At 41.1% G+C, this 19027-nt stretch overlaps 1 protein-coding gene across 6 annotated transcripts in view; it reads left to right on the top strand.

Annotated features, from left to right (window-relative positions):
- Prlr (prolactin receptor) overlaps window positions 1-19027 on the top strand; it is a 151670-nt gene that overhangs the window by 113340 nt on the left and 19303 nt on the right. For 3 of the 6 annotated variants that reach the window (XM_005325640.5, XM_078017308.1, XM_078017302.1), the window contains 2 exons: window positions 11765-11853; window positions 16596-16708. In XM_005325640.5, the coding sequence (XP_005325697.1) occupies window positions 16639-16708 (70 nt within the window). In that variant the 5' untranslated portion in view covers window positions 11765-11853; window positions 16596-16638. The remainder of the gene's footprint in view (window positions 1-11764; window positions 11854-16595; window positions 16709-19027) is intronic. The other 3 variants (XM_040273622.2, XM_013358769.4, XM_078017313.1) reach the window with 1 other exon arrangement.

The raw sequence follows: 19027 nt of genomic DNA, 5'->3' as shown, positions 1-19027 counted from the left end.
GTAAATATAAATAATTTTAATAACATTAAGAATTTAATTCTTTGGTCAAGCTGGGTACATTTCAAACATTCAACAGCTACATGTGGCTAATGGCTACCATATGAGCAGGGAAGATCCAGAACAATTCCATGATCCCCTAAAGACCTATTGCACAGCAGTCCTCTAGATTGAACTGATTCTGCCAGGGGGAAGTTCTGGAAAGGAGAGACAGCCCACCATCACAAGCTCCACTGAGGAGGATGGAGAAGAACAGGAGATGGAACGGAGTTCCAAAGACAAGATGACAGGGGAGCAGACAAAAAAAAAAATTGTGTGCTTTGCCAAGTGCCCATCCCTGAGCAAACATGCATGAGCCTTGCCACAAAGCTCTTGAAAATAAGGAAGTGAATGGGTTTGACTCTGAGGCCCATTTTTTCCATTGTCTGACCCTGGGCTTCTGTAAGCTTCTTGTGAAACAAGAGATCTCCTAGTCCCTGAGGCTTTGCTCACACACAGGTACCTGTGGCTCCCAGCCAAAGGAAAATCACCAGGCACCTTGGCAGTATCCAAGAGCTGGGAGCCTCTAAATCAAAAGCACCTGGGAGTAAAAGATCATCTTCTCTACCTGAGACTAGATGTCAACAGAGTCGGAGGAACATGAATGGTTTTTAATGCAATTTCACCCTTTCTGAAGACAGTGAAGGAGCAACCGTCATCCTTTACCAATGTCAGTGGCTCCTATTTGCATAGCACTTTGCAGACAGGTGGAGCACTTTCACAATAATCTTTTATCTTATTCTCAAAATAATTGACTGAGGGAAGTAGAGCAGATGTGACCCTCTCCACTTTATATAAGAAGAAATTCATGCTCAGAAAGAAGAGAGGTGTCGAAGTCAACATGGCTGGAAATAGCAGAACTAGCCTTAGAAACCTTCCACCTCTTCTGTTTGGAGCTCACATCACCTTTCTCAAGTGATATACGGGTTATTTAGAACCTGTTGAAGTCCCCAAGTATGTCAGCCTAGGGTGTATGATCATGGATTATGCTGTAAACTCGGTTCATGCCCATCCCCAATCCAATGGCCAGGGAGCTCTTCTTCACAAAATGACTTATGTGAGCTCATGGAGAGGGCAGAAGGCCTCCTGGCTAGAAAGATGGTATGACTTCTCCCAGCAGAAACAATGTTGATGTTCTGATAATGGCAAGGGGAAAAGAGTGTTCATGGCTCTGTTTCATTCAGTAGCACCGGGTTTACTGAATCTGTTTTACCATGCAAAAGGCTCAAGGAAGGTAATGCTTTCCTTGCTCCAAAACAGTCTGCAGTGAGAGACCCTTGAACAGTCCAGTGGGTTTTATTTTCTAGAACGCCTGTCCATTTATAAGATTTTCAGTAGTCTGTGGCTAAATATATATGACTTATTTTCAAATTTGAGAGAACTTCTTGCTCATAATGTACATGAGCCACTTACATACTTGGCTATATAATAGATCCCAATTCTATATTTTCTTTTGACAGCATGCATATAAATAAATAGATATGCAGAGTAATTATTGAACTTTCCTTCTAATGAGCTCTAATACTAAATCAGCTCCTGTCAAGAAAAATCTTAAAAATTCATAGGATAAATAAATAGACAAAGCAATATTGAGGACAGATGATAAAAACCAAATTATCACTTTTAATATGCCCAATAAAATAATAACCCTAGCAACACATGCCTTTCCTTTCCTTTATAGCAACATTCCAATACTTCTCCATTAAGATCCAAATTTTTCTCTACCTCTAATCTACCACTAGATTTGACAATTAGACCACTGAGCTTTCCGTGCCAAACTGGTGAAATCTTCCCGAGGCAAATGGGCCATGCTGGACTACTTTGTGGTGGGACCTCTACTTCCTCCCAAGGCTGAATGAGTAGAGATTCCAACTTCCCTCCTGCATCCTCCTGTGGCCCAAGACCCCGTTAGGATGCTTTGATCAACAAGCAATAGCACGCCTGGCTAAAAGTGGATTGAACACTGGGTGTATAACGCTCACCGCGTCCCGAGAAAACCATTTGCAGGTTTGACTTAGCAGCTCATGACATTTACAAAGAGCCACCCTTTCCATCTGGGGAGGCTTCCTTCCTCCCAACCCCTCTTTTTTTCCAGGGAGGAAAGATTTCCCCAGCAACCCCCAGAAAGCTTCTGCTATGTCTTAGTGGCTAGAACTAGATGGGATGACCACTCTTAAACCAATCATAGACTTTAGGCAAATGAGATGACCATGATCAGCTCGGAATGATACATGCTCATGCCCTGAGGCTGGATACCTGATTCCTGGCAAAACAGCTCTGTGCAAAAACAGCAGGAGTGGTTGTTGGAGAAGCAACCAGCAGCGTCTGCCAGACCCAGTTAAACACAAGGTGGTGACAGAGAAGGAAGAGAGGCCTTGTCTCCTAAGCAGCCTCCTCAGGGAAGTCCCCCTCAACTCTGACCAGTTCAAATCTGCCCACTATTAGCTCTCTTGGAAACAGAAGAGCTCATTCTTAGCACTTAGTTTCATTTACATTTAAATGTTTTACTAGTTTCTCTCTTCTCCAGACTGAAAGCATGAGGAGGGTTATTTTAGCACAATATTGTATTCTCAGGGCCTACCTTGCCTGTTGCATCAAAGTCTGGATGGATGGATGGATGGATGGATGGATGGATGCATGGATGGATGGATGGATAGATGAATGGACTAACGAACATTACAACAACTAAACAAGTCAACCCTATGATTTTTTTGAAAATGCAACAAAAATGCCTGAATTTTTGTCTTCTCCCCTCCTCACCATTCTCACTCATTGATATTGTACTGGGAGGAGCTCCTGAGCCGCTTCCAGACCCAGCCTAACTCAGGTCTCTGGCCATTGCCTCTCTGGACAGGTGTGCTTTTCTATCAAGAGAGGAATTCTGGAGACTGAGTAAAATGAAGGAAAAAAAAAAAAGAAGAAGAAGGGGCTGGGATTGTGGCTTAATAGCAGAGCACTTACCTCTCACGTATGAGGCCCTGGGTTCAATCCTCAGCACTACATAAAAACAAATAAGTAAAATAAAGGTATTGTGTTAATCTACAACTAAAACATTTTTAAAAGAAGAAGAAGAAGAAGAAAGTGAATATAAACCAGTAAGAGAGACAAGCAATTATCTTGCTGCATAAGTAGCCCAGATGTTTTAAATGACGAAACAAGTTTGAAAGAACATCTTGTACATGAGTCGTAAATCAGGTAGAGACAGAATGTTCTTGTACAAGATGAAGCAAAGTGAGAGGAGAGGGAAGGACTTTGAGACTGGAAGTGGTGGAAGAAGTGCTCAGACTTTTACCTTCTTGGCTTTTAATTCACCCTGCCCCTTTCTACCAATGTATAATTGTCTTTGCGTAACAAGGCCCAACGGAAGCTGAGAGGCCAGAGTCACCCTACTGAACTTATTAAACTCCTCTCATAAGATGGCCCAACCCTTCCTTCTCTGAGGCCCGAGAAAAAGAGATTCCCTGTAAAATTGCCTTTCACCCACTTGTCAAAAAACTGAATGGCAAATAAAAGCTGGTCACCTCAGGGTATTTTAAATAACCCTCAGACAGATGTAGTGAGGAAATTCAGAGAAGTGGAAGCAATTCTTAAAAGTAACTGAGCAGACTGTGGGATGTCAAAAACTGTTGAAATGCTCACTGTAGCCCAGAAGACCCGTGTATGCTGTCACCCACTAATGGTCATTTTGCCACAAACATAGGAGTGATTTTTATTTTCTACCCCAGTGGGAACCATTTCCATGTATTTGTACCACTAAATGCCAGCTTTTCATTAGGGAATTATTTTTGTGGCATTAACATTTTAATTGGGATTTTTCTCCTCAATTATAAAAGTAGTAACTTTTAGTTTTATTTAGGTAATTTAGTAACGGTTTATTTGATTTTATTATAAAAGTCATCATTTTTTATTTTAGAATCATCCTCCCAGAGATTCCCACTGCCAATATATTGGTGTGTATGTGTCTCCAGTGTCTCTCCTGTGCACATGTGCAGAGGCCTATGTTAGAACACATCTACTTCCTGCACCCAGTTCTTTTTGTTTTCTACATGTTTCTATTATTGAAAACTTTATTACATTAATTTAAGGGTAAAACAATATATTGTTGTATGCTTATGTCCTGATCTAGTCAAACAATCCTTTGTAATTTTGTTTAGATGTTTTCCCAATATTCTGTTTATAAACAATGTCATGGGGAATCTCTTCATTCTGAATTGGTGTTTTTTACATCTCTGTTTATTTGGATAAATATCTGGAAATGTAATTTTCTAATTCAAAGTATAACCAACAATGTTAAATTCTTAATATATACTGTGAAAAAGGATACATCAACTTACATTCAAAAGGACAAGATGCTGGGCCCACCCTTCTATCTCACAGTCACAGTTTGTCTATAAACTCAATATCATTCTGAAATTGTCCATGTTGGGAAAAGAATAAAATAAAATATCTTTTATGAAAATACTTTTAAAATTTAAGATTTGGTTAAAACACTTTTTTATTATTAATAATTTTTAAACTACTCAAGATAAAGAAAACATTACCTCTCTCCACCAAATATTCCAATTATTATAGATCTTTAAGAGAACAAAATCTTTACCAATTTCCCCCTCTAAATGTAGTTGAAAATAACATTTCATTTATTCAGAACCATTTATTGAGTACCTACTCTATATGGAGTTTTATATTTAGTATAAGGAATTTGAAACACACACAGCTAGGAGTGGAGGTATTCAGGGGTTGAGGCAGGGAAAGATAAGTCAGATTCATTATCAGTGCTACTATGATAAGGTCATGTTCAGGGTGTTCTATGGGCTGGGAACCCTCCAGCCTTGGGAAACCAAAGAAGCCCCTGCCTGAGGGAGAGGAGACTAAAACAGGATGAGGAGCTAGCTGGGCATTTTACCAGGTAACTACATGCCAATCTTTATTGCTTCTGAAACAATACAGAGAAATCAGTTTTCTAGCAGCTATATTCCTGCACAGAAAGAGAGCCATTTGGAGGGGATAGGGAAGGGGGGGCGTGACAGACACAACTTAAAATGAGCCACATGACAGAAATGCTAGGACCCCCGTGGGGTACACTGGTTAACATTTTCCCACAATCAGCCTGGCATTTTAGTGAATGAGCTATGCAAGCTGAGGCTGATTACTAAATTGCTTAGAACTACAGAGGGGATTTTAAAGAACTGTGAGGGAAGACACAGAGGCAAGATAGAACAACTGTCAAGGGAGGAAACTTGAAGAGGAAGACAGAGGTGCCTAAAAAGGAATTTTGTCAAGTGTCTCTCATGTAATATGCTATAGAACACAAAATCCTTGCTCTTGAAAATCCATAAAGTGACAAAGGGCTGAGTATGGCCTCCATCAGGGTGGAAGGTAAGAACAAAGACCACCTGTTGGAGGCTGTCATGCCTGGTTATTCACCCTGCATTCTGCAAACACTTAAGTGCTTTGTGTGCTCAGAACACTCAAGCCCGAAATCCTCCATCTAAACCACGTGGGCTATGAAAGTGAACGTGCTCTGCTGCTCTTTCCATAATGAACCAATGAGCCTACTGGGGCTCCAAGTGTCTGAGCATATGCACCTACAGAGGTTTAAAGTAAAAGTGAGGATTATATAATCCAAAGTACATTCCAGAAACCGAGGTGTGGGTCAACCTCTCTGCTCAGATACACCTATGGAAAGCATCCCAAATCATTACATTTTGATTTGCAAATAAATTGACAATTGACAAAACCAAGAGTATCAGCAAAGCACCAAACTTTCTGTTCTCATGACATTAGATTATATTGCTCTCATAATATTAAAATTAATTTCCATCTCTAAAGCTGGGTCTAGAAGCATGGGAATGGAACAATAGGATGTCTGCCAGGCCAAGGATGAAAAATTATTATAGATAAACTACCAAGAAAGTGTTTACCCAGATAAGGAAGTTGACTAATCTTTTGAATAGTGACTTCCCAATCTTTTTCCCTCCATTTCATTGTTTCTCAGAAGGGTGTTTGAAAGAAACACCATCAATCATATGCTATCCAAACAAGTGGTAGTGTTATTGTAAAGCAGTGAATCAACAATGATTTAATGGGATGTGCCTGGCCAATGTCATGGTGGCCACATGTGCAGACATCTGAATTGGCCCACTCTGCTTCCATTGACCCAGGAAGCCTAGCAGCCAGTTGGGAGTTAGGCCTACTCATGCACTAGTGTCATGGTGGACTTATTAAGAAGTACACTAAGAGATCCTTTTATAATTAACAATAGTACTTGCCTTTTAAGATATTGAGCATACTGTGTCATATTTTTCTAAGTATAGTTGTCTAACTTTGTGATACAGGAATGCACCACTATTTAAATCTCATTTATCCAGCAACCTTAACTCTGGAATATATATGAAATCCAGGAAGCAAGCCAAATAAGCTTTTGGGCAAAACCGAACAAAAATCCATTTCCCTACAGGACTAATAGGAAATTCCTTTAGCCCTCACTAAAAGCTTCATTATTCTCATGTTAAATTGCTTAAATTTTCTAAAATTTGTTTATCAGCTTTCTGAATTCATAGGCCATAAGAGGTAGAGTGTAAGGGGGTGTTGAGACTCCTAGAAAAGAGTTTACTAACAAAAGTAAAAACTATTAGCTGTCAAATTGAATGTAAGGGGAAAAAAGCAAAAGAATGTAAACAGAGAGAGAAGGGGTGGGGGTGGGGGGATAGCAAAAGAAGATTCATAGGCTGAAAATACTCAAGTCCTAGACATTTGATTTAGCAAAGGGTCCTTGGTCTACAAGACCTTGGTCTGTATTCATTCTCTGTAGGGTAGCCTATATCCACCACATCACACCATAATCAATATACTCCATGGAAAGTTTCAATTAAAAAGGCAGGGAAGTGAATAATTTTAGAAATTTGTATCCAATCAATTAAAATAAAGGTTTTGTTTCCCAAATGGTATATTTTTGTATTTAAACACGTGTTAAGCCCCCCAAAATGTGTTTTTGTTGAAAAAATGCACAAAAATAAAAGAAAGAATGGGCTAAGGATTATTATTTCCTTGCCATTTGGAGCTTGCCCAATTGAGGTTTTGCCTGTTCTTAACAACCCTCTCATTTCCTTCATTTCTGGTGTTGAAATCTGAATCAGCTTCAGTTACAGCCACCTACAGTACAACCACATTTCGGTGGCCTTTGTCCTCCACCTGTCCTTACATTCAAATTAATGTGCTTGAAAAGATTATTCAAAGAATCAAGAAAAGTCTCAGAACATATCCATCAGTAATTTAGAGACCATAGGGATTAATGAGAAGAAAGACTTGCACAGTTTGTGGATTCTAATTGAAGTGATGGGGAAAAGCAGGAATCAGAGGAATGAAAGTGCTTTCAGTGGATCTGTGGATGAGAAATAGTACACTCTACTTGACCTTATAAAAACAATCGCTCACTCAGCAAGTGTTGCTGACCTACTTTAAACAGGTATAAAGGAGAGAGTGGGGGTGCTGGATATGTACATGGTGAGTCTGAGATTACTCTGCGACTTTGATGATGGAGTTCAAGAGGGGATAGTGGCAATAGGCCAGTCACCAAGGGTTTTCATTTACCCAGAGCTCTTATACTTGATTAAATACAATAGTTACCATCTAAACTAGGCTGTGCAGATTGTCTCTGGATTGTCTGTGAATTAGCCAGGCTAAGAGAGACTATCCATTTATAATACCCAGAGCTTGACAGCCAAAGGTTTCTTTCTCACCCATGACAAAATCCAGTGGGGGTCAGAGTGGAACTCAAGGGCCTCCCATTTTTTTGATTATACTGAGCTTTTACCATCTTAAAGTCCTCAATTATGTCTCCCTCTGACCAGTGAAGGGAAAGAGACAAAGAATGAATATGTGAAACATTAAAGGCCAGGAGTAGAATAGGAATATATTACTCCTGCCCACTTTCAGAGGCCACAGCTCAAACACTTGATGCCGTCTAACTACAGGAGTGGCAAGGGAGTGGGCTTGAACCGTGTGGACATACAGGAGAGGAGAACCAAATTCTGACGGACACTAGAAACCTTTGCTACTCCCATGAATATATTCCCAGGGTTCTAACTGAAGTAGGAATTAGAGGGGATCAAAGTCTTTTAACACATTCTTGAGGATTCCTCATTGAACTTGTTGGCTTTCTCAACAGTGCATGCATCCCATCCTTAATACTCCAAAGATTCTCTCATTAGGACAATATTACAGATGAGGACACCAGGGCCCAGACAAGATGCACAGATTGTCCAAGGTCACATAGCTACTGAATGGCATATGGAGCGAAAGGGTCTTGGCCTCAGTTTCCTCATATATTAAAGTGTGAGGTCAGATCCTAATATCTTTCAAGCCTTTTGGCTCCTTTCAGATCCAAAATTTCAGTATTCTGTAACTACTGACATTCATTTCCTCCTAAGTCAACTAAGCAGACAGCCAGTAACCAGTAATTTATCTTATTAATTCTAAATTTCCTCCTCACATCCCAAGCCCAAGTTTTCAGAAATTAAAATGTACTCAGTAGACAAGGTTACTAATACAATAGAGATTCATTTTTATAGCAAAGTAGGTTTGTGTTTAACTGAACAGCACGTGTGCACACACATGCACACACACACACACACACGCACACACACAACCTTGTTTGAGCAATCTTGCAAAACATATGTCCTCCTCCTACCACTCTTGTCCCTTATTTGTCAGCTTTGCCATAGTAACAAACAGTGAGATCTCAGTGGCTTACAACAATATTCACTATTTATTCCCTTTACCTAACGACATTGGGTCAGCATCAGGTTGGCTGTGGCACTGCTAGGATTGGCTGAACTCTGCTCAGCTTATCTGGCTTTCTCTGTCTTCTCATTTTGGAATCCTGACTGAGAGTATAACCACTATCTGCAGTATCCTAAGGGCATTTGGAGACTCAAAACAAGAATACCTGAGCCAAACTATGCAATTATATTTAAGGCTTCTATTTGGATTCAGCAAAAACGATCATAACTATTCACATCCCATTGTCTAAAGTTTTTCCCATGGCCAAGTTTAAAGTTATTGAGTTGAGATGTGCAGCCTTCCCACAGGATGCACATAAGCATGTTCTATGACAATAGATGGGAATGTGTAACCCTATAAATGGGAAGAAGGAAACAGTGGGGATACTGCCTCCATTGAAGTTCTAAATGCAGCTTTTCCTGTGGAGAGGTTGCCATTCCCACCTCCACAGCCCCTTTCTTTCCATCTCCTTTCAGCTGAAGCTGGGGCTCTCAAATTTCAGCTTCAATTACATCATTTAAGTGCTCATTAAAAATTTCCTTGCTAAGCCCCACCTTCCAAATATTTTGACCCAGTAAGCCTAAGGTGGCAATGGTGCCCAGGACAGTGTCTAGGAACAGTGTCCCAGGAACACTCATTACTCTTGAAGGGCCACAGGTGGATTCCCATTACATGTGGCTTTAGAGATACTTTGGACAGCAGGGTATGCTGAGCTAGCCTGGTATCAGAAGAAAGGGGTGCCTTGTAGAATTCAGAACCTCCTGTCAGTGGGCCTCCTAGAGCAGGCATTACGGATGTTAGGTGACATCATGACAGTCAGTGGTTCTCAGCCCTGACTACACATAGAATCATCTACACCTTTTTTAAATCCCCATGTCCCCCTGGGCCTAACTCTGCAGGCATCCCTCAGTATCCACAGAAGACAGGGTTCAGAAACTGTGTGGATAACAAAGCCTGTGGATGCTCAAGTCCCTTATGTAAAATGGTGTAGCATCCTATGTACATACTTTTCTATATACTTTAAATCATCTCTATCTTACTTATATTACTTAATACAATATAAATATAGGTAAATAATAAATATTCCCCCAAATTGTCACAGTACAGTGACGGTACAGATACAATGTTTTTTTCCAAATATTTCACCCCAGGGTTGATGAATTCACAGATGTAAAGCCTATAGATACAGAGGGCCGACAGTCATCAGAATCTCCAGGGACAAGGCAGAGGGATGGGGACTTTAAAGAAGTCCCTTTACTCATAATGTGAATGCTAGATTGAAAACCCTGGTGTCTGTTGAACAGCTTTGTCAACTGCAAGACATAATGTACAATTTCTGGATGAATTTTAATTGTAACTAATTGACCAATGATCTCATGAGGGACTAGTTCCTCTAGAAATCAGGCCAATTTGGATTTTCCACCATCTGTCCAGAGTGTGCACTGGCCAGGGAGCACTGAAACTCACCCAATTCTTATTCTTGCCCTTGAGCCAAAAAAGATTGAGCAAAAACAAACCTCCCTCAGATTTAAAAAAAAAAAAAAATGTTGCTGGGATCCTGTGGTGAGGGAGTGAAGTTGGTGTAATTGGAAGCGATGCCTCCAGCCATGGGTAAGGATGCAGCATCTGATTTACTAAATGACTCCAGTACAAAGGAGCATACATTATAGTGTGGCAATTAGCCCAGTTAGGTTGGAAGCCAGTAGATCTTTCTGTGGAAGTCTCCCCACAGCACCAACCCTCAGTGAGGCCCCAGTTTGCCAATGCTCCTTCTGCTGATCATCTGCTTCTTACAGAGTGCAGCCATCATCGTGCATAGCACAGTCTCCTCTTTGGTGCATCTTCACGGAGCATAGAGTTCCCTTTCAGGAACCCTGGGGCTTATGAGAGAGTAAGGAGGGATATGTTTGAAATCAGAGGTGAATGTTAGAAAGCAGTTTCTACCCTATTTCTAATAACTTTAACGCAGTCCTGATTCCCTGACTAACCTGCCAGATTCTAATGTGATAAACATTTACATAGAAATAATTCCCTTGTGGAAAGTCTCAGATGTTTCCCACCGAGGGATAGCACCAAACAAGAAATAGGATAGAAACACATTCAAAAAACAAAAACATGTAAACTTCATAGTAACAGCCATAAAAAATAATAGTCATGGATGACCTCTTGAACAAGGGTCTTCTGTGACTATTCACTAATGTGTAAGTGGACCACTTGGGCTATGGACAGGTGACCATTCATTGCTGTGGCCACATGTTTGCACAAAGCTAATTATTGGTGGAGCATGAAGAGCTAGAACTTTCATCTGCCACTAGGCCAAAATTCTCTTGGCACCGAATCTCCAATTTCCAGCATCTCCATGAAAGATCAGTTACCATATTCTAAAACCTCTACAAATTCTCCTATCAACAATGGCAGATCACACTGGTTCTAAGTCTAGCATTTATCATCCTCATACTCAGGTAAGACCACAGTTTCTCCATGCAGGAGATGTTCTGTTCCAAATCTTAGAGTCTTGTTCATCTTTGAGGCTTCATTGATTCTCTTATTCATTCTATTCATTCCTATTCATTCAAAGTCATTGACTTTGTACAGAACTTGTGTAACAGTCTTAACTTTTAGCCTGGTATGAAATGGCTAAATCCCTCCTGTTTCTCTCTCCACCCTGAGCAGATTATGTCCTTTGTTTTCCAAATTAAATTCTGGCCTTCTGTATTGGAAAGAAAAGCCAGATTCTTGGAAATCAAGAGCACTTGGGGGTTCTCACACTGGGTTTCAACCTCAGGCTGTCTAATACTGGGTGGGGAAGGGCAGATAAGAAAACTCACTGGGCAGAGGGGCCCAAAGGAAGTGCCTAACACAATGCCTAACACTTTAACCAGTGAAGGCATGTATTCAAAATGTGTTCTCAGGAAATGAGACTGTTATTTTTATTTTTTTTTTTTAGGACAAGAAATGCAGTAGAAATGTAATTGAGGCTAATTATCAGAAGGTATGACAGGAAGCACACTCACCTTGTATAATACAGAGCTACAGGTAAGGGTTATGGGGCATACGGTGTTTGCCCACCATTCCAGGCTGGCTCAGTCTTAGCAAAACCCAATGTGCCAAAAATGGATAACACAAACATTCACCAACATTGGAATGAATAAATAAGTTATGATACTTCATTCAGTGAAATATGAATGAGATGAAATGAAAATGAATTATGTAAAACTACATGTAATGACAGGAATGAATCACACAGTAATGTGGGATGATGAAAGAAGCCAGACACACATACATTCTCTTTAAATGCATGCGTATGATTCTATTTATATAAAATTCAGAAGTAGGGGCTGGGGTTGTGGCTCAGCGGTAGAGCGCTCGCCTCCCACGTACAAGACCCTGGGTTCAATCCTCAGCACCACATAAAAATAAATAAGTGAAATAAAGGCGTTATTTACAACTACAACTAAAAAATAAAATATTAAAAAAAATCAGAAGTAAGTAAATTTCATCTGTAGTGTTAGAAGTCAAGAGAGTGGCTCCTACTGGGGTAGTGTGGATAGATAATAGGAGGAAGCACAAGTTTGGATTTCTGGGGTGCTGTTAGTGTTCTGTTTCTTAACCTGGGTGATACAATGGACATATTCTCTTGGGGGTAAACTATCGCAGAATACTTAATGGTTCATATATGTAAACCACACGTATAACAGTATTTAAAGAAAGACTTAGATGAGGCCTTGCTTATCCATCTGAGAACTGGGCTTTCAAGAGCTGAAGAGTCCTCAGAATCCCTGCCTAGCATGTTAGGTCAATTTCTAGTTAGGGAAACTAACTGTAACAATGACAGATCACACTGGTTCTAAGTCTAGCATTTATCATACTCATACTCAGATAAGATCATAGTTCCTCCATGCAGGAGATGCCCTGTTCCAAATCTTAGAGTCTTGTGCACCTTTGAGGCTTCATTGATTCTCTTATTCATTCTACTGTCATTGACTTTGTACAGAACTTGTGTAACAGTCTTAACTTTTAGGCTGGTATGAAATGGCAGCCAGAGTAGAGACCACACTCGGTATCGACTCACCTACTGCTTGATCTTGGGAACAAGTGCCACAAAATTGGAGAACCAAGATTGCTGGCATCCTAGGCTGATTTGCTAAGGGGCTTGGTGAGCCAGAACAGGCAGATGAAGTCTAACCAACACAGGCTTTAGGGTTGATAGTGGAGAGTGGTGTGTTGAATCTTGGATTTGTATTTTTAACTCTCGGGAGCCACTCGGCCTCCTCTGCTAGTTCATGTCCTCCCTAATGGGGGTAGTGGAATCAGCACAGGCTGTGGTACCATGGCCCTGATTTTCAATCTAGTTTCTCAAAAGGGCAAGGTTCCAGGCCATGTTTTGATGGGCCTCTTTCTCAACTGTTGGCCTCTGTGGAAGAGACTTGGCTTAATGAAGAAGGTAATGAAGGGAGGCTTTTGGAAAGAGCCTAAATAGGATCTATAAAGGTCTAAAGAGGATTGGTGTTGACATAGAGAAACAGAAAAGGGGGTTTTCTTGGCATCCATACCACAGCAGCAGGAGCAGGGTAGGAAGATGCCTTGGATAATATGATAGGAAGAAACATTAGGATCGGAGAGCCTTGAGGACTCAGAAGGCAGAAAGCCAAGTCAGGTTGTCAGAGGCAAGGTTTGGGGGTCACAAACTTGCTACAAACCTGCTCTTCAGATGTAAGTTTTGTATTTTTAAAGCACAGTCACACTCACAGAGATAGTGAGGAAAGAAGCCTGCAGTGATTGACCTGGGATCCAATATGCAAGGCTGACTTTCTGCTAACTGGACTCCAAATATTTCAAGTCTTTTGCTGCTATAACATCATGAAAAGCAGACTGTTGACCCCATTGGATGTTCCAGCCTGAGTTGAGGTAGTACATAAGGAGGGCTGGCTTACCCTTGATCAAGATCCTTTTGGAGAGTTGAGATCAAAATCCAATGGAGAGTTGACTCAGAGAGATAAAAAACCAACTCCATCCCTAACCTAATGTTTGCCAGCCATAAAAACTGGTCAATGAGCAATACAGGCATGCTTAATGCTGCGACTCACCCTGGGTCTGATGGGAGGTAACATTTAGCTCAGCCCCCTGGGGGTGGGGGGACAGCTGCCATTATCTTTTACTCTAAAGGCTTACTGAGCCTTTTGTGTTTCTCCTGCTGAGGTGTAAGATGCAGAATAAGTTGAGAAATCATTATGAAACACTGCATTGATTCCAATATTAATGTGTCTAACTCCCTGACACAAGGGTTTCAGGCATTAGAAAATACATAGTAGTTGGTGCTGGGGTTGTGGCTCAGCGGTAGAGTGCTCGCCTGGCATATGCGAGGCCCTGGGTCTGATCCTCAGCACCACATAAAAATAAATAAATAACGATATTGTGTCCCACTAAAAAAATAAATAAATAAATATTTTTTTAAAAAAAGAAAATACACAGTAGTGATCAGAGACCAGGCTATGTCTCAGGAAATCCCAGAGAAAATTGTTACCTTTTAGTCCATTAAATGCTTCCTGAAAGTTATAGAGGGAAAAAAATAAACTTTTATTGGGAGTGTTTCTTTGATCCTGCATCAATTTATGAGCAAGTATGAGCAGATGACAAAATCTACTTCTGCTGAACCTACCCTATATCCCCACCCTAGCATTTCTTTAGTAAAACACTTGGAACCTTGCTTTGGAAGAGCTGCCCAGATACTGATCTCACCAAAAAGGTGTGATTTATGGCATGCTGAGTCCAAGCATTTTAATACAATGCCCCCCACCCAAATCAGAGAAGCTTCAATAAAGGGATGTTATTTTTAAAATAATAATAAATTCTTGACCAGTAGGCAGAAGAATCCAGAATCCTATTTCCAACCTAAGATGAGATAACCAGATTACCAGGACAAAGAGCTCTTTCTGGGCTATCTGTACCTGGTTAAGCTGGATTAGGGAAATCAACAGAATCTGAGACCAGCAGGGCAGAAGCCAACATGACCTCTCAGCCCTGGCTCTCCTGTTCTGCTCAGCACTACACATCCACTTGTTGGGTCTGTTGGGTCTGTTGTATTAATCTCCACTGTCTTTCCAACAGAAGGGGGAATCATTGTTCCATCTATCATAGACTTTCTGCAAATCAGGATGATTTATCAGATGCTCTCAGATTTGCCCAATTGCTCTGTCCCCATGGGTAGATGCCTGTCAGCTTACTAAACCTCTCCATACTTCACTTTCTCATCTGTTAAAAGGGAATGGTGATGATCTGTACCTACTCATGGTGCCATTGTGAGAACAAAATAAAATTCAAATGATGAAAGTACTTTGCCTTGTGCCTGTCCCATCACAGATGCTCCAGAAGAGTCCCATAGACATTATTTAAAACCCTTTCAGGGGCTTTGCCCTCTTGATGTAAGTGAGATGACCCCTAGGGATTAGATGGGGCCGATGGTTGAGAATGTACAACCCAGGAGGGCATCTGGAAGGAATCTGGACCTTCAAAGAACAAGATGCTGGCTACCTGACAGGACCCGTTAGAGGACCAGGATCCATTATTAAAACAGCTGCCTCGGTGTAAGGGAGCTACCTGATAGTTCCTGCTCTTGTGCCCTACACCTTTGCTGTCACTGAGCTTTTTATTTCTGAGTATGTCTTGCAGGAGGAAATATCGGGTGGAGAAAGCCTTCAAAAAACTGCCCATTAAGTGACCGGCAGGAGGAGACTCACACTCTGGTCAGGAGGAATGGGCGAAGGTCTTTTGGAGGCTCATCAGACAACACAGCTTTGTCCCCAATGCTCTCCCCTTCATTTAAAAACTAAAACAAACTAACTAACTAAAAAAGAAAAGAAATAAAATAAAATTTTAAAGAGAAATTAAAGCCATGTGTTTCTGAGAATTTACACTTGGTTCATCAAATCTATTGTTTTCTGAGTGTCGTTTAAAGTCTAATAAAACTAATGAGCCTTCTTTTTTTTTAATGTTTTTAAAATCCTTTTTCTTAGAAGGACATTGAGAGGCTTTGAAAGCTGTTCCAAGGGTAAAAATAATAATATTAATAATAAATTGCTCAAAACTCTCAACCCCTGCAGGTTCAAAATTTGCTTAATACTCTGAGCTCAAGGGATTTGAATTATTACTGGAGTTTATTATATTTTATAATGGGACTTCACAAAAGGGAGAAAGAAATCACGTGGAGGTTCACTAGAGGTCATTGTAAAGTTTGCTTCACAACCATGCTCATAGCCCGGGCTTCCAGGACCCTCTCTCTCTGAACCTTCAAAGAAAGCGCCCCCTACTTGGCAGGATCCGTGGGGCTAGATAAAGTCAGAAACTGAGAAACTGACTTTTCAGCCAGGATTATTTGGGGCTGGAGATTTAAAGCCAAATCCCTCCTAGAATGGTTCCCTTGTAGGGCCTGCAATCTATGTCACATAAAATGCATGATATACTGTCAGATGACTGTGGAATGGAAAAAGAACATTTTTCCCCCCTTTGGGATGTGTGCAAAGAAGTGGACTACTGTGACTCCCCTTGAACTTTCTGTTATCATCTGATGACCTCTGGCGGTGGAATTTTTCCCAGCAAGTGCAAATCGAGGCTTCTGAGCCAAGCCATCCCATGTTACATTTTCCTACATTCCCTTCCTTCTGTTTTGTCATTCACATTAAGCAAGGAGCAAGAAACAGTTGTAAACACCCAGAATAAATTGGTGCATATGCCTGACCAGGCTGTCATTTCAAAAAAGTTGCCTGCTGCCTCTCTTTCAGGCAATCTTTGATACATTTCCTGTAAGAAGAAAAGGGAGCCAACATGAAGTATAATGTGGCATCCACAGTTGTTTTCATGCTGCTGCTTTTTCTCAACATCAGACTCCTGAATGGTGAGTAAGAGATTGTCCTGCTCTCTTTCATTGCTGGGGTGTTTATCAAGAAGGTGAAGAGATCATCACAGCTTTCTTGGAATGCAGTTGTGAGAAATAAAAATGCTTATGTCATGTGCTGCTAATAAATTATTTGCAACCCTTTTGCATTAAAATTAAAGCAGAAAAATTAATGCAAACTTGTCATTATGCTCTCTGCCTTCTATCCTCATCGAGGAGGGTAATGAAACACTTCTGAGGACCTGAGTTCTAGTCCAGATTCTGCCAGTTGCTGGCTGTGTGACCTTGAGCCAATTGCCCAATCTCTTTGGCTTTCCAAATTCTCAAAGTGAGGAAAGTGACATTTCCTCCACCACAGATGAAATAACAAATGTGAAAAATCTTGGAAAAACCATGAAGGGATGTAAAAGACTGCTATTGCATGGTGAGAAACAGATACAGCTAACTCTGTTATCTGCTGATTTGGGAAATAATATCCACAGCTAAATTAGGAGTATGCCTGTACATTATTCACAGCTAAATTAAGTGCATCTGTGTACATTTCTGAGTGTCAACCCCTATACATTTCTGAGTGTGTCTACTTATGAGTGTACCTATGTGCATATTAACTTTTTATACTGCCTGATTGCAAATGCTCCTCTGTGAGTACCTGTGTTGGTACAAATCTGTGTGTGGGTTTATGCCTGTGTGTGTACCTATGAGAATGTCTGTATGTGTACTCTGTGTGTACATGTATGTGTAATAATATGTACTGTTGTAAGTGTGACCCTGTGTGTATTTCTCTGTGCATGTATGTGGGGTGTGTGTGTGTGTGAGATGTGGGATCTATGTGAACATCTGCCTAACACCTGCATGTGTGATACCTGTGTGATTGTCCCTATGCATCTGTGTATTAAGACAGTTCATTACATGTGACTATCTCTAAAGAGGATAAAGGCACACATTGTAATTTCACAATTTTACCTTCCTCTCTGAGTTTCCTAAAAATACTATTGGTGACCCGTAAAATGTGAAAGAGAAGCTTTTGTGAAAGAGAGAGAAAAGGGAAAGCAGAGGTCAGAATCATTCACGAGGGAAATTCTAAGTCCTCCAATCATGAACAGTAGCCCCGAGTGTCTTCAACTGTATTACTAAACCATAGACTTTGGGGTTTTTAAATAAACTTTTCTTCCTATGTCACATACTCCTCCTCACTCATAACAAAAACAAACAAAAGGAACCTTGTGTGTTTGCCATGATTCCCAAGTACATCATCCTGAAGAAATCTCCCCTAGGGGATGAGCAATGACAAATATTGGCAGAGCTGCCCTAGGCTGACATGGACTGCTTTCATGGGGCCTATAAACTGGCATGGTGCTCAGTTCCCACTGGCATGATTAGCCTGGTATCCTGGGCCCGTCCTGTGCACCATGTTGTGCCATCCCATTCAGTTCTCCTTTCTGGCCAGGTTACCCAGAGAACCCCTTCTTATGCATGTCCCCCTTACAGGGTCTCCTGCAGACCTGCTCTTCCTAGGAGTTCTGGCCTAGGATCATGTCTGAGGAATGGAGAGAAGAATGGGAGGAAACAGTGAGAACCCTCTGAGCTGCTGAGGCCTAACTCAGAGCTCCTCTCTCGGCTCCTCATTTATTAAACTGAACACTGGGGCCTTAAACTTGACAGGAACTAAGAGCAAATGGGAGTTATATAGATGGTTCAGTTGGCCTCCCCAGCTCAGCTGCACTGGGGCGAACTCCTGGGAAAGCTCAGTTTCTCTTTGGAGCTAACAGTAGCCAAGCAAGAGAAATGAGAACCAGCTTGCCAAGAGCTTTGGGGATTAGGCAACTAAAAAAATCCCTCCCCCTTGACATTGTATTTTCCATATCACCTTAAGCAGACCTTCCAGCTTCCAGCCTGAGACTGAATGCAGCTCATGGTAGCTCACAGCTCAGAGAGGACCTGCCCTGAGTCTTCCCATATTCCTTCCCCAAAATGGTCCATAGAATTGCAAGACAGCCCTTTGCCATCTCACCACAAAAAAAAACCCAAAGAGGAAGAAAATATAAGCAGAAAGAAGGACTAAAAATCAAGACTCAGAGATGGTAACAGGGAGGATGGGAAGATCCACTAGGCCATTAGGCCAAGGCCAAGGAAAAGTGACAGGAAAGGGGAAGAAGAAGATAAGAGGAGAGAGGGAGGAACTGCTGAGGAACACTCAGATAAAGGGAGCATCAATGATAGATGACAAACTAAAGATGGAGACAGTTGGAGTTAGTGGTGTGAGGATGGCAGGAAGACAGAAACCCAGAAGCAGAGATGTGCCAGGGAGCAATGTGTGGG

This window comes from Ictidomys tridecemlineatus, chromosome 1, assembly GCF_052094955.1.
Source record: "Ictidomys tridecemlineatus isolate mIctTri1 chromosome 1, mIctTri1.hap1, whole genome shotgun sequence".
Lineage (NCBI taxonomy): Eukaryota > Metazoa > Chordata > Mammalia > Rodentia > Sciuridae > Ictidomys > Ictidomys tridecemlineatus.
The sequence above is the reverse complement of the archived record's forward strand: the minus strand, read 5'-3'. Positions and strand labels throughout refer to the sequence as shown.